This window comes from Equus caballus, chromosome 14 (genome assembly GCF_041296265.1).
Source record: "Equus caballus isolate H_3958 breed thoroughbred chromosome 14, TB-T2T, whole genome shotgun sequence".
In the NCBI taxonomy this organism is placed as follows: Eukaryota; Metazoa; Chordata; class Mammalia; order Perissodactyla; family Equidae; genus Equus; species Equus caballus.
The window spans coordinates 87,790,221-87,806,377 of NC_091697.1; the positions used below are offsets into that span (position 1 = coordinate 87,790,221).

At 41.0% G+C, this 16,157-nt stretch overlaps 1 protein-coding gene across 50 annotated transcripts in view; it reads right to left on the reverse strand.

The window, feature by feature from the left end:
* CAST (calpastatin) overlaps positions 1 to 16,157 on the reverse strand; it is a 117,001-nt gene that overhangs the window by 22,481 nt on the left and 78,363 nt on the right. For 24 of the 50 annotated variants that reach the window (XM_070233275.1, XM_023617947.2, XM_070233261.1 and 21 more), the window contains 11 exons: positions 15,837 to 15,935; positions 14,016 to 14,096; positions 13,344 to 13,379; positions 12,780 to 12,872; positions 12,557 to 12,646; positions 11,014 to 11,115; positions 7,561 to 7,644; positions 6,553 to 6,600; positions 5,690 to 5,785; positions 3,915 to 4,010; positions 472 to 573 (listed from right to left, as the gene is read on the reverse strand). In XM_070233275.1, the coding sequence (XP_070089376.1) occupies positions 472 to 573; positions 3,915 to 4,010; positions 5,690 to 5,785; positions 6,553 to 6,600; positions 7,561 to 7,644; positions 11,014 to 11,115; positions 12,557 to 12,646; positions 12,780 to 12,872; positions 13,344 to 13,379; positions 14,016 to 14,096; positions 15,837 to 15,935 (927 nt within the window). Of the gene's footprint in view, positions 1 to 471; positions 574 to 3,887; positions 4,011 to 5,689; positions 5,786 to 6,552; positions 6,601 to 7,560; positions 7,645 to 11,013; positions 11,116 to 12,556; positions 12,647 to 12,779; positions 12,873 to 13,343; positions 13,380 to 14,015; positions 14,097 to 15,836; positions 15,936 to 16,157 lie in introns of all 50 variants that reach the window. The other 26 variants (XM_023617949.2, XM_023617944.2, XM_070233259.1 and 23 more) reach the window with 2 other exon arrangements.

Consider the following 16,157-nt stretch of genomic DNA (forward strand, 5'->3'; position numbering starts at 1 on the left):
TCCCATAAAGGAGATGCCTGAGTGACTAAATTTGAGGTAAATAAACCCATCATCGGGTTAGTATGTGCACATGGCTGGATGTGTAGAATTCGTACAGGAACACAATCTTTAACACTGTATCTTACTGTAGCAGGCCCAGACACCACCACTAAGCCTTCTGGGCTTAAAGGCAGGCGTGAGGAGCTGTAGAGGCAGCTGCCGCTTCTCTCCTGACCTCAGCAATGGGAATGCAGGTGGACAAAGGTGCGAGTCCAAGAACTTGGACAGGTGCATGCTGTCCATCCACTTAAACACTGGTGCTTAAACACTAATGCTCATACACGTTTAGTTTATCAATCAGGATGTGCACAGTAACAGAGAAAGCCAGCTGGTCATGCGTTGTGGGAAATATTTTTTTAAAATGACTGATTTATTTGGGAGTGAGGGCGATCAACGATAGTCCCTTTCTACAAGTACCTGAGCTGCCATTACCTTGACTTGATCCTCCACAGGCTTTCCACCTTCTGGATCCGCCTCCTTTTTCCCCAGGCTACCAGCCAAAGCTTCTACAGCATCATCTGGCACCGTGCCCTTCTTAAAACACATTAGTGGATATACTAAGTAGGTAGTTAATCACTCCTTTTAAAAGAGATTGCATCAAGTAAGTCAGAAAGGCATATCCTTATGTTAGGCCTAGATAAGAAGTACATGTCATCTTTTAATAATTTGAATTATCAGTTGAATTAGAATCTATGTTTAAGAAATCTAAAATGTTAAAAATGAGAGCAAGTTTCTTGTATTAAACATTAAGTGTGTGCCACGTATATTAACACCAAGAAACTTCAGAGATTTAATGCAGCATTTTGGCTTGGAAATCAGGAAGACAATGGCATGGGTAGACCACAGAGAAGTTGAGGGCCAGGAAAGAAGAAAGAAGTGATCTTTATGGTGATTGTTCTAGAGAGGGCACAGGAAAGATTTTCAGAGAGGCCACAAGAGGACATTCTTCCCAATGTTCTGCGTAATAGCCTGGCCCGTCCCAGAGGCAGCGGCGGCTCAGTGTGAGTATCTACTGAGGCACAGAAGCTTCTCTACGTGGCTTCTACTGGTCAAAGTGGGTTCACACTGATTCAGGGGACTGTGGCTTGTGGCTAACTAACCTGAGTCACGCAATGAGAACCATCTACCTGTGGTCTGGTTGTTCAAAATGAAATGTGCTCCCTCATGATGTACTGAGCTCCAGCCACGCTGGTATTTAAAATTAAACCAGATGAACACAGAGCATAAATGGTACAAAAGGAAAATAAAGGATAAACTATGTTTGGGCTAAAAGATAGGGCTAGATCTGGCTTCTTCCAAACTACAGGTCATGATCCATACATTAGTGACTCATAAAATCAATTTAATAGTACATGGCCAGGACTTTTTTTTTTAATGAAAGAACAGAAAACAGAATGCATCATACCTAACAAGGATAAGTACCATTCATTAAACTGTTGTTTCTACTGCATGGGTACTGGGTTGCAATATCAGTCAATTTCCTACTGTTGGTCTTGGTCAACAGTATCTCAAAGTTTATTCTTATCATAAAAGTCTATGACCTCACGTGGAGTACATGTTGGAATTTTAAAGTAAAAGGGTCTTTCTGGTTTATATAACTTAGCCATCACTCTAAGTAAGAGAAGTTTTTCTGCTAAGCTGTGCTGCAAAAGGAGAGATCACGTGAGGAAAGGGAAGCTGGGTGGAAAGTGATTTGTCACCATCTAGTGGTTGGACTCTGCATAGATTTTATTTCCAGGGGCAACAAAACTCCCTGATGTATCTAACCTGTCTGGGATTTTATCTCAAGTGCAATAGCTGCAGTGGTAACCAAGTCTTAGCCAAGCAATCTGAGTTGCTACCCGATCTGAGTCATCTGCTCACACTTTACTCCAGTTTTCTCCTAGTCTGTGCTGTAAAATCTTTGGAAACTACTGTTTCCAAAGCCTGTGCCCTGTGGCCTTAAGAAATAAGCGAAACAGAGGTAGAAAAGCTAGGAGACACAGCAGTCTTAAGAATTAAGGAATCTGGAAATAGGACTAAGGACCGAAATTTCTATTTCTGTAGTATTTCATGTTGTCAAATTCAGAACTAGAACTTAGGTCTCTGGATTTGCTCAAACTTTCCTTTTAGACAAACTAGAACCACGCAGAGCACACATTCCTCTCCCTCCTCTGCTCTGTTTCCCTTTGCTCAAGAATCCTCAAGCCCTTCCTAAGTCCTCTGAACTTTATCATACTCCGCAGCTATTCTCTCTGGCTCCCACGGATGTCACAATCCCAGAAATACCAACTAACCTCAGCGATGGTAATCTTGGCAACCGTGGTAACCAGTTGGCGGAGCAGAGGTGCAGGAGAGGAGGTGAGAGAAAGGAAACATAAGAGCTCTTTCTTTTTCTGTCCACTAAAAATCCAATGCTCGACTCTCTACAGTCAAGGTAAAGTTGGAAAGGGACTAACTGAGCCCTCCAAGGCCCTGGCAGTCACACTTGGCAGGAGAGGTACATGACACACATTTAGGTCACAAGAGTTCTGCCCTGGAATGCAGGCCATTGTCTTTTTGATTCTAATCACTGCCTCTGTTCCTACTTGCTTCACCAGTTTGTTCCCAGATTCTCTCCTCCTCTCCTGTTCTTTACCACTGTGGCCTGTGGCCTAGTTGCCACAATGTAAAAGTTTCTGGAGAGTATCCTGAGACCTCAAAAAAAAAAAGGGGGGGGGTCAAGTCCTGCTTAGGACAGGACAGAGACCCTGGACTTTGAGGAGATTTGCAATTGGCACCAAGGACTTTCTTGGCAGGAAGCAGCCACTCTCGGGCACCAAGAATACTTGTCCTATACCTTCTTCAAGGCCCCCTTTTTTAAAACCATTAAATGCACCTATCCCAAGCACACCAAGTGTACACTCTGTGCTGGCCTGTGCTCGGTTCACTGGTCTGCCCAGGAAAGCGGTGCTACTCTCACCTCTCACTGTGACCCTGTCCTCCCTGCAAGTCTTTCCTAGTTCCTCCTGCAGAGGCTCCTTTCCGCATGTTCCCAGTGCCCTTTTTCCATATGAGAATGATCAAATTGTCCTGTAAGCTTGAGCTCGGGCCCGCACCCACACTAGACTCGAAAGTAGCAGGGGCCATGTTTCATCTCACCCAAGGCTCTGAAAGGGTAAGTGGGTTGCTCAAGGTCATCTCAAAGCTTCATTTACCCCATCTATCATAAAGAGATGATCAGACAGACTTCACAGGGTCCTTGTGAAAATTTGACGAGAAGATATTGCAAAGCATCTAGAATAATTAGCTTTCAGAGTGTGGCTTCACTAAGTCTATAGTAAGGAAATATAGTTTCATCAGCTACTATCTTGAGTCAGATTCTATCTGCCAATAGAAACAAAACCCACAAAATTCAAAAGGAAACCAAGATTCAACTAGTTAAATATCATACCCCATACAAAATTTAGAGAGTGAAAGAGGGACAAGAAAAGAAGGAAATGGAAAGGAATTGAGTCCCTCTGTCCTCCCTTCAGTTGGGAGTGGGGAGGACTCATTATGGTGTTGGTGCAGATTATTCCACCAGGAGAGTCAACGAAAGGTAACATCAGGCTGTTTGTGGAACTCCAAACAGACTTGAAAAACGCAGGAAACTGAAAAAGCATGATTATCCACAATAGCTGAGGAAGTAGAAAGAATTTCAGAAGGTGAAAGAAACACACAGCTTGCAGCAGTTTGAAAATTTAAATCTAGTCTGAATTTCTAGCACACCCTTGAAGCCCAAAGGACAGGAGATATTATAACTATTTAAGACTTTATTTTTATTTTGTCAGAATAAAATAATATGATGGGAATACACGGTCGAACGTGCATGGGAGGAAACACATTACCTTCTCAATGCCCAGAGGATCACTCACCACGGTAGCTGGCTTGGGTGGTGCCGACTGTACACTACACATGGAGGTCTGAGACACAGCCTCTCCCACAGGAGCCGGGGCCGCAGCCCGCGATTCCTGCAAATAGAAACAGGTCTGATGAAGAATTTTTAGAAATACCTGGTTAGTAAGACTGAAAAACGATGGATCAACAATACACTCTGCTCTGTCATTTGCTATGAGCATGATCTGCTTGAATGCCTAAGGATTGTTGAGTAGTAAATAAGCCAAGATGTTAAAACTCTTCTGCTACCATTATTTCAACTAGGTTTTACCTCTTACCTCGGGTAGGTTACTTAACCTCTCTGAGACTCAGTTTCCACATCTGTAAAATGAGAACAATGATAGTACCTACATCTCAAGGGTTGCCATGGGGCTTTAAAGAGATAAAACATGTGAAGTTCTTTGCAGGGTACCTGGGAACACAGTAAGCTCGATAAATTTTAGCAACCATTATTATTTATATTATTTATTTTTCATATAATACGTAACAATAAAATAATATCCCAATTATATAATGAAATATTTTTTACATAAGTACATCATTTTTATATATCTGTCTAAGAGCACCTTGTAAATTGTAAATAGCTACGTACAAATGCAAGGTGAGTAATGCTATCCCAGGGGTTCTCAAAGTGTGGTCCCTAGACCACCAACCTCAGCATTACCAGGGGACTTGTTCGAAATGCAAACTCTTGGACCTCCCCCCACACCAACATACTAAATCAGGAATTCTGGAGGTGGGGCCCAGCAACCTGTGTTTGAACAAACCCTCAGGTGATCTTAACGGATGCTAAAGTTTGAGATCCACTGTGCTACTTTATCACAAGAGAAAAATTTAAAACAAACTGCTTTTAACCCATACATTTACGAAAGCCTATCCTACATGCAAGATGCTCCGTAGATGATCATGAACAGAGTATGAGGTCTTTCAAGGAAATTATTATCTATTTAAAATTCTGTATAAATGTTAGAGGTGAAGACCAACACAGCCAAAACTTTGTTGGTAACTAACGCCTTAACAGGAATGTATAAAGAATGACAGACCCCCTGTCATGTTGTATTCTTAAGAGCTGGAAGGCTGGTAAGGTTTGGGGAGGGAAAAGCAAGAGATGAAGGCCATATATTTTAGCAGAGCTTTAAAGGATGAATAAGATTTTAGTTGATCTACAATTAGGATGGGAAGTTATTCTAGACAGCAGGAACCACATGAAAACAGCCATGGAGACACTCAAGCACTTATTGTCAGAGTTTAGTGACACGGGGACACACCTTGGTAGGAAAGGAAGCTGGGGCCAGGAGACATTAGCAGGAACTTTACTTTGTAGGGACTAGGAAGCTCCTGAGAGTTGGAGCAGGGTAATGATGGGAAAGGGCTTGGGACAGAATCATCCTGGTGGATGTAAAGCAAGGACTGGAAAGAGACTGAAGACAGACGCCACTGCCATCTGGAGGTGAGTGGCGATGACAACTTTCACTGTCAGCTACAGAAGCACGAGTAGAAAGGAAAGCCTGGGTGTGAATGCTTTCCTGAAGGGAGAACCACAGGACTTAAACTACAAGAATGTCACGGTCAGCTTGGGGAGGACAGCACATCCAGAAAAAGGCAAGATGAAAACTGCATGTAAACCAAGATGGCACAATGAGCCTTTTATCAACCACTTCATGCTAAAATAATTTTGGTCTCACATTTTTAAGATTATAGAAAAACATAAGAAAACAACCCAAACTAGAGACTTTTATTTCTAGAAAGATACCTTTGTTTTTTCAGCTGGCTTCAATTGCTTTTCTTTGCGTTTAGACTGGTCAAAATCTTCCGAAAGTTCATCAATGAGTTCTGATTCACTCAGGGGCTGTAACACAAGAAACACTGTATACGATGAAGTGCTTATTTTTACTTTGTCAAAAAAAGCTTTCATAGAGAAAATTTGTTTTCTGGTTACCACATGTTAGGTCATATTTTAGGATCTAAAACCAAAAGCTAATTTATATAGGGCATATTTTTCATTTATCAATGTAAGAGAAACGTCACACAACAAATAAGGAATACTAAACACCTCAGTACCACAAAAATGTTAACGGTTTATTTAGTCTAGAGTTTTCTTGATTCCTCAATTCCAGAGTAATTTTGTTCAAATAAAATTGCTTGTTCTTTCCTATGAAGATCTGTAGAGTTTTTTCTCATGCGATTGTCTTTTTCTGCTTCCTACCTAATGATTTCCCTTCTGAATAAGTCAGAGGAAACAGAGATCAGAGACTCCTTTCCTACGACTCTGTGGGGGTTTGGCAGGCAAGTTCAGCTATCCTCAGAGTTCCTTCAGGTGAAGGGGTATTACTTGTTTACTGTGACTTGTCAAAATCTCCACATGCCCTAATCTATGACAGAACGGCATGAAATTCAAGTGGAGCCCCAGAGTTGGACAGCCTGAGTTCTGAGCCCTGGCCTTGCTGTGAGGCCTTCTAGCTGTGTGACCTTGAGCTATTTACATAACCCCTCTGCCTCTCCCTAATACCAGGTTGACAGAGTCTCCACAGTGAAATCCAGTCTGTTAGAATTACCTCAAGTTTTACTTTACGGTTCTACCATTTTTAAGTATCAGAAAAAATTTTATTTGCTAACCTTGGGTTTTTCTTCAGACTCTGGCAATAGTGGTTTTCCATCTTTATCCTGTAAATGAAATTGAAAATGAAATAGAAAATTTTGCTTTCCTGTCCCATTAAGTTTGTTTTAGGGAATTCCAGGATATGAGGGGAGAGCTTGTTTTTTTTCCTTATATTTGAGTAAATTTGTATTTCAGATTTATTTTTTAGAAAGCATCAGAATAAGGAGTTGACCCATAAAAATCAAGAGACCAAAAGTTATTCGAGTATAACGCACATCTACTTTTCTTTAAAAGTTACTGATAAAATTTCTTCCATCTATTGGATAGGGAAATAGAATTTTTTAAAAAGTTCTTTGGCAAGAAAGATACGGCTACATTAGTGAAAGGTTAAAAAAAAGTCTCAATTCTCCAACCCAGGGTGGAGAGGGAGATCTCATTCCTATAACACTTTTTAGGGTTTTGGATATAAAGTTTCACAATTTAGAATATTTCTAAAAATGGGAAACTTTCCATACAGAAGCATATATAAGAATCACAACTATCTTCCATCATGTGTTTATGTGTGTTATTTCAAAGATAAATTACAAATATAATAACAGGAGTTAGTCTACCATCCTCACCTCAAACCAAAACCACCAATAACAAAACCACCTTGACTGAGGACACTGGGAAATAGTTGTACATTTCTATCTACCACTTCGAAGATCTAGGGCGCTTTTATCCATTTGGCAGTTAGAGAAAAAATTACTCGCAAACTGTTCCTTCTGCTTTAAGGTGAAGGATCTACGTCAAGCACTGTTAACAGCTGAAACACTTGAATGTATGGGAATTTTAATGACCACATGGTCACTACTTAGGAAACCATCCCGTAAAGAGTCCAGCTGTAGAGAGCAGAGAAGAAAGGGTTCAGGGTTTTCAGAGTTAATATCTCAACTGGGACAGACATGTCCTTAGGCATCATGGACAAAACATGATATGAGGGCAAGAGGGGTGAGCTGCTGTTAGCACCGTGGCTGACAAGGTACCGTGGCTGGTTTCAATCTGTACTCCGATGGGACTGTTTCGTCATCTTCACCACACTTCTTTAGTTTCTCTTCTTTGGCTTTTGCCTGATGAAAGTGGAGGGGAAAAAGAAATAAACATTTAGATAATACATGTAGAAGATGATATACCTTTATGTACTTCATGGGTGTGGTAGAGAAGACCAAATCAGATGAAAGTGTCTGAAAAACTACTTTTTGTGGTTTACAAAGCAGAAGACCACGGCAGGCACCGTGAGGAAGACAGCATGAAGTGACCGAGAGAAACCAACAGAGGCGGGAATCCTGGGGAAGTGCCCCTGCCCTGCTCTCAGGTGCTCTATGACCTTGGGAAGCCATTTACGTCTTTCTTTGGATGGGTTTCTTCAGGTGTAAAATGGGGCTGCTAATAATTTTTACCTATGTGACTGACTCGCAAGGATCACCAGAGAAAAGTAAATAAAACACCCTTTGAGACAGTCAAGCACAGTGCAGAAATTAGCTGCAATTATTTTTACAGCCCTCACCTGTCTTATTCAACAAGGCAGTTATCTAGGGGAGAAAACAACCAGTTCTCAAGAATGTGAAACACAGTTCAGCAATGGGAGAAGCATCTCATCACAAATCTTGGCTGACCCATGGATAATCGGTTTTACCTCTTTTAAAGGACTCCCATCAATAACACCAGGACTCCACTGGATTACTGAACCATGAATAACCAGCTGCATTAGAAACATTTGTAGCTCTACGGTAGATCACTGGCTTCTAGGGTATAATATTTGCATTTTAAACTACCGGTGAGTAATGCGAAGCTCCATGATATGTAATAATATGCACCTATATCAAGGCATGGATTTAAATCACAAACCAAGGAGCTCCTGGGCACAAAGGGAGTCACTTAGCAAATTCCAGCTCAATCCACTGCTGCCATATACATCTCAGCCTAAGATTATAGTTCTCCCATTGAATGATCAGTTGATTAATTAAAAAATATTGAGAGCCAGGCACTCTTCCTGGCTTTGGAATCACAGTTTCACTGTTCTATAGAATAACAACCCTCATTAAAGGATGAAAGGGTTTTTTCCCCACATTCCCAGTTCTATTCCACAGCGGCCTATGGAGGAAGTCCTATTATGAAGTGGTACTCCCCAATTCCAAGATTTGTGAGGTCTCCACCAAGAAAACAGCCTGCATGAAAGTCAAGGGTCTCCCATATGATAAAACCGCCCTCTCCACTACACTTAGCTTATGGACAAGGAGAGTCACGTGCACAGCTAGATTCTTTCTATTCCTCTTTGATCTATATAGTCTTTAAATGCCTGCACTGTAAGCACTGAAAAACAAATGCCTACTGAATTGAAATAGCACTAGACGAGGCAATTACATAAAGAAATGGGGAAGTTCGATAACGAGGTACCATTATAGAATATTTGTGTTATGATACACTCTAAGAATGACAAGTAGTCATGGACCTCTTCTCTGAAGCGTTTGTAGCTTTTCCTCAGGATTCTCTCTAGTATGGATCGTACTGGAGTGGCTGTGGAACCCTATAGGATATCGACCTTTATGAGCCTTATCACAACATCAGACTATTATCTGGGAAGTAATGAATTCTCCATCAGGAATTCACCAGAGAACTGGAAGATCTTCTTAGGAAATATTTACACTTTGTACATAATTAAAAAGGGACAGAGGCCGGCCCGGTGGCGCAGTGGTTAAGTGTGCACATTCTGCTTCAGCAGCCCGGGGTTCGCCATTTCGGATCCTGGGTGCGGACATGGCACTGCTTGGCAAGCCATGCTGTGGTAGGTGTCCCACATATAAAGTAGAGGAAGATGGGCATGGATGTGAGCTCAGGGCCAGTCTTCCTCAGCAAAAAGAGGAGGATTGGCAGTAGATGTTAGCTCAGGGCTAATCTTCCTCAAAAAAAAAAAGGATACTAGAGGAAAACTAAGTGGAAACTAATGGAAAGAGTGGAAAAGAATAGTTCTTTTTGTAAAAATTTTAAGAGTTTACAGCTGCTCAGGTTTTCTAGAGGAAATTTAAAACATTTATATGCATCCCCAAATTAGTCAACCCAAACTGCTTAATAAGTTATATTTATGTAATCTTTTCACATCTACTTATCTGATTTTAGTGGTTCTAAGACTCTTTTTGTCCTGGGATTTATGTTTATACCTTCCCTCCCCAAATTATCTTAAATCATCTTAAATCACCCTAATTATCTGTAAAAAGCCTGAGGGAAAGCACGATTGGCTGGCTGCCCCATAGCCCTCCGGTGGTGGAAGCATAACCCAACTTGGTCTCCTGATCCCCCAGGGTTCTGCCAGGACCACTCTTTCCTCGAGACATTTCACACATCTGGCTACTCCAAGTACTCTGCCTCTCGCATTGTGTTTTCATCAAGTTTCCTCTCTTCCCGATACATTACTTGGTCCTGAAGGACAAGGGCTGCTTCCCCTGCTCCCTTGTGTTCGCCTTCACAAAGCTTGTCACGCCATACTGTGTCCGGCGAGCCCTCAAAGAAAGCTGAAGATAGAAACTGGCCCAATGAGGACCAGGGCAGTCCCAGACTCAGGCGAGTTGCTGGGTATTACTGAGACCTTCCCCAGCAACTCAGAACAGGAAGTGACAGCAGAGGCACCAGCATTGTGACAGCGACACCTGCCAGCTCCTCTCCCTGAGCTGATAGGATGGTGGCTCTTGAAGGTCCCCAGGCTGTATTTCCATGGCCCCTCACCACACTGCCTTGTCAAGAATGTCCCTGGGGCAACTCTCTCCTTTCCTTCCTCTTTTCCCCCAGAGGACTCAGTTGAAAACTTCTTTAAAAATTGCAATTTAAAACTCTCCTCCGCCAAATACAAACTTACTGTGGCTCAGAAGGCTGGTTAAGATCTCGGAGTGCGGTGGGATAAACCTTCCCAGCAACACACTCTCACGTGCAGGAACTCCAGTGAGAGTAACTGTTGCTTGATTTTTTTATTCTAATTTGAGACAAGATTTCAACATCTTTCCCCATAGTTATAAAAAGAAGGCTCTACCCACCCCATCTACAGCCATCTCCCTCTCTCCTTATAAAGAGAAGCACCTGGAACCCTTCTGAAATTACAAATTTCCAATTTCCAAGAGAGCAGACAAACCTATTTCTCAGCAGGCCATGGCCTCCATGTTATCATGTGTAGTCAGGTGTCATTTAAGCTTTGGCAAAGGAGATGAGTGTTCACTTTATACATTAAAATTCTAGATGTTTTACAAGACAAATATTCTTCTTGATTGATAACTACCCAGCAATAAATATCTAAATTAACCAGACTCTGAAAGTAAGGCAGCATGAAGAGGAGTCCATTTTTAATCTCTGATAAAATGAAAGTTGTGCAAGATTTCTCAACAACATGTAATGCATTTAGTTTCATAACCTGCAGACTAACAGGCTTTGCATACGAACTCCAAGGTCAATACCTCGTCAACTTCCTTAAGGGAGCTGAAGTCAGGCTCAGGGTCTGGCTTCGGGCTGCCCAGCGAAGCTGAAAGAGCCTCAAGTGCTTGATCGCTTATTGCATCCTGTTAAAGAGGAAAAATACTGTACGTTAAAAAAAGAGAACATCTCCTCAGCCTAAACAATCCATCCACTTCTTTGTGCAGCACAAATTTTAAACCTATACGATGAAGCATGGATTGGGGAAGGATTTTAGGAAGGCAATTTTATTTGAAACCTAACAAAAAGAGAGAAAGAAAAAAGAACTTATTACCAGGGTGTGAAAAGGATTTTAGGAAGGCAATTTTATTTGAAACCTAACAAAAAGAGAGAAAGAAAAAAGAACTTATTACCAGAGTGTGAAAGGGGGCTGACACACCTTTCTAGAGTAACAGTGCTCTCAGTGGCACGTTGCACCCCTTATTTAAGGAAGCTAGAGGTATAATGCTAATAATAGTTATATTATTATAAAACACTCATCAAAATAAAAGCTGCAAGAAGTAAACTGTCACTATTCCATTTTTCTTTTTCTGAAACTGCATCTCTAAAAATGACTTCCGGGGCCAGCCCGGTGGTGCAGTGGTTAAGTGCACACATTCTGCTTCCATGGCCCAGGGTTCGCCGGTTCGGATCCCAGGTGCAGTCATGGCACTGTGTGGCATGCCATGCTGTAGTAGGCGTCCTACACATAAAGTAGAGGAAGATGGGCACGGATGTTAGCTCAGGACCAGTCTTCCTCAGAAAAAAGAGGAGGACTGGCAGATACTAGGCTCAGGGCTAATCTTCCTCGAAAAAAAAAAAAAAGCCTTCCGACAACTCTTGTCATTTAACAACACAGCTAAGCCGGGGGAAGCAGGGAAACGTGAAACAGCCACTGCCTTCTCCTCTGAAGGCACAAGGGCTGATGGCTGCAGGAACTCTCCCTCTCAGGGGTGTGGTGCTCACCACTGCTCCCCAGCCAGTCAGAAACAATAAACCGTCCGCTCCCGGAGCAGGAGGCAGAGCAGCTCCTGGAGAAACCGCTCCTTGCATTATCCAGACTGGTTGCACATGGGACATGCCTTCTCAACCAACCCAGAGCTGCAGGACCACTTTTCAGGATTTGTGAGAATTAAGTCACAGCTGATTGTGGTTGAAGAGAGGTGGACAGAAGCAACTACAACAACATCCCTCTAGCGACTCACTCAAACTCCTTTAGGAAATCAAGTTGAAATTTTCTGTTCCAAGAGTGGAATTTCTCTGGGTCCTGCCCACCTGCGTATTGTAATGGTGCGACAGTCTTGTTTCAGGACCAAGAAGACTGCACTGAAGTCACCCAGAAGCACGTGCAGAAACAAACCAGGCCAGCCTGGAGACATGACTACAACCCTGATGGGTTTCATTACTCCTCACAGACCCCAAAGGGAAAGATGCTCCTCATCACAGGAAATACACTACTGGGATGGGCCGAACCAGCCAAAGCAGCCTCAGGAAAGCACCTGCTGTCAGGTGGACCAGGGCTATTTTCACAGGAGTAATTATTTATACCTCTTCCACCTTTCTTTTTTTCTCTTGGGGTGGAGCAGGACTTTTGACAAACCCGGCTGACTGAGCTTTTAAAACCTCTCCTGTAGATTTCTGAAAAATAAAACACAAAAGATTAGACTTCTAGATGAGGAGAATGTAACCGTAATAGCCAGAACTAAAAAGTTGTTGTTTTAAAGTTCGAGATGGTTTTTAACAAGTCCCCCAATGATACTGAAAATAATACCTCTTCCTCAGTTTTCTGTCCACTAGCAGTAGGAGAACTACAGGTGAAGTCAGAAGCCAAGGCGTCTATGGCATCATCGGGCCCCACAGGCGTCTAAAGAAACAGGAACCATGTCGGGTAACACATAGGAGTCACTCAAGCGAAAAGTCAGATTATAGACCCAGCAAATGAAGAATGTACCTTTGCAATTCCTTTACCACCAAATGAGATATGTTAATGAAATAACAGACAAAAGCTTATGTCTGGAAGGGAATGGGTACTCAATAAATATTAGTTTCCTGTTCTCTTCTAAACATATTAGGATCTTCTCATTCTATTTTTATTAACATTTATTTTATTCCTAAAGCTTTCTTGGCTCCATTCTTCCTCCCCTCAAAACACCAACATGCGAAACCAACGAGCATTGAAACAACCCCCCTGCCACCCCCTTTCTCTGAACAGATGGAAATTTCATCTGATTTAGAGATCAGTCATCATCCCAAAATATAGAAATAGTCCTATCCCCCAACCAAAGACATAAAAAAATGTTAATTTGGATTTTAGAAGACAATTATGTAAACTCACCAAAGAGTCTGGAGGAGGCCCTGGGACTCCTTTTTTCTGAAATGAATATTAATTTAATGAGAAGGCAAAATTAATCCTTACAATCAGCAAAATGTATTATTCAGTGCACGCTATCGGTTGAATTGTGTCCTGCCAAAATTCCTATGTTTAAGTCCTAACCCCTAGTACCTCAAAATGTGACTGTTTTTGAAGACAGGGCCTTTAAGGAGGTAACTAAGGTTAAAGGAGGACACTAGGATGGGCCCTCATCCAATATGATTGGTGTTCTTATAAAAAGGGGAAGTCTGACCCCAGAGATACACACGGAGGGAAGACGACGTGAAGATACGTACACACAGAGAGAAGATGGCCGTCTACACAGCAAGGGGAGGGGCCAGGAACAGATCCTTCCCTCACGGCCCCCGGAAGGAGCCAACCCTGCCCACACCTTCATTCCAGTCTTCCAGCCTCCAGAACTGTGACACAATAAATTTCTGCTGTGTAAGCCATCCAGTCTGCGGCACTTTGTGACGGCGGCCCGAGCAGACTAACACAGTGAGCATCACAGCAATGACGATTTCATGTGCCCCATTCTATTTTCTAAATTTAAAAAACTGTGCATATATTGATGTGATAAAAATTACATTCCAAAAAGGCAACAGTAAAGTAAAATGAAATGATCATTTAACTTACAGCCAAAAGTTCCCTATATTTTGGAGGGAGTGTGACTTCTCTTTTACCCAATTCCTCTATGAAGGTAGAACTCATCGGATCCTGGAACAAAATGATACACACAGGGATATGATGCAATTAATTAGCTGAGAATATTATATATATATTCTGAAACCAAAGTACTATTCCACCACTAATTTATGGAACTATTGAGATGCAACATAAATCATTAAGAAGTCAATACAGTCATGCGGCACTGAATGACAGGGATACGTTGTGAGAAATGTGTCATTAGGCGATTTCATCATTGTATGAACATCATAGAGTGTATTTACACAAACCTAGATGGTACAGCCTACTACACACCTATGCTACATAGTACTAATCTCAGGGGACCACCATCGTATATGCAGTCTGTTGTTGACCGAAACGTCATTATGCAGCACATGACTGTACTTTACACAATTCTGAAATTCTAAGTTTACACAAATACTTGCCCAAATTCAATTGGCTTAACCCATATGTAATGCTAGAAAATATTCAAACCATTATATTAAATATGATTCCTGTATCAAAATACATTTTAAATGTTTTCATTATCTAATGTTTCCAATAATACAAAAGTACAGTTATAAAATGAATTTCTATATAACACAGCACTCAATTCTATCAGATCTATAGTTATTTCTTATACAATTCTTAAGAAAGAAATCAGACACAGTGATGTCTCCTGGGTAGCCCTCTCCAACTCTATACCCCTTCCTTGTTACCCAGACAGAGCCACCATTCTGAACTTTATCATATCCATCCACTTAAAGTTTAGCATATTTTAAAACAATTATTCCATATGTTAGATACCCATAAACAATATACATTACTTTGCATATTTTCAAATGTTATAAAATGGTATCATATTCTATATATCATTCTGTAAAGTATTATTTTTATTCAAAATTGTTTTGGTAAAATATCTATGCTGATACATGAATAATCCATTTTAGTCACTATAAGGTATTCCACTATATTATCTTGCCTCCTGCTGAATAAAATCATTTCCAAATGTTTCACCTGTTCTTATAACTCCTTGTTCAGATGGGCAAGCCTCCCCGCAGGGAAGCTCTGTGGCTGTGGAATTGCTGGTTGGAGAGTATACACATCTTCAACATCCACCATCTCTAGGAGAGCTGTCCCACTGTTCCCTTTTGCCAATCTGTTAAGTGTGACGTGGTATCTCTCCACTTCATATCGTTTTCCTAATTACTAGGGAGACTTTTATTGTATTTGTTTATTGGCCAATTATGTTTTCTCCTAATTTTCCATTGGGTTGTCTTTTTCCCACTTTTAAAATTCTTCATAAATTCTGGAAATAAATCCTTTGTTATGGCTGTCGCAAATATTTTCTTCCAGTTTATGGCACTTTTTTTTTTTTAGTACTAAGGAACATATAATTTTATTGCTTATTAGGAATAGGGATGAAATGAGGGTGGTAAATATTTAGAAATCAAAATAAGTTCAAGGATAGGATGGGAAAATATCTAGAAATAAAAATAAGTTCAAGTCCATTGGACTTAAATCTCAATGAGAGAAAATAAGTCTTTGCAACCCAATCAAACAATGTTTGCTGAACCAACATTGGTTGTTGGAATAACACAGCTACCACAGGACAAACCATTTCCATCTCCAACACCAATTTTTAGTTGCTATTATGCAACAGACATGACCCTGTTTCTCTCCAAGCAACATGACACTAGGTATTCTTTTGTGCCTCATGACCATGACATCATGACTATCTGCTCTCCTACCCATTAAGTATGAATCTCTACACATATCAAGATCACATACCAAAACTTCGGGTCCAGTATATGTTGTAGTATCTTCTTCAGCACCCTCAGGTTCTCCTAAAGTGTCTATTAAGTCATTCAAAGCAGCATCTATGCCTGACTGGAAAAGAAAGAGCAGATATTTAAAGATTACTTGTTATATATATTTCACTTTTGACTTAACTACAAAAAAACCATTCTGTGTAGAAAAATACAAAACATCAAAAGTTCTTCAAGTATCAAAATCATTAAAATCTGGTCTGTAATAGACCTTATTATTTAAAGTCCTAGAGTACAGATTCTAGGTTGGAAAGAGAAAAAGCCATACTCATGTAAGAATCAC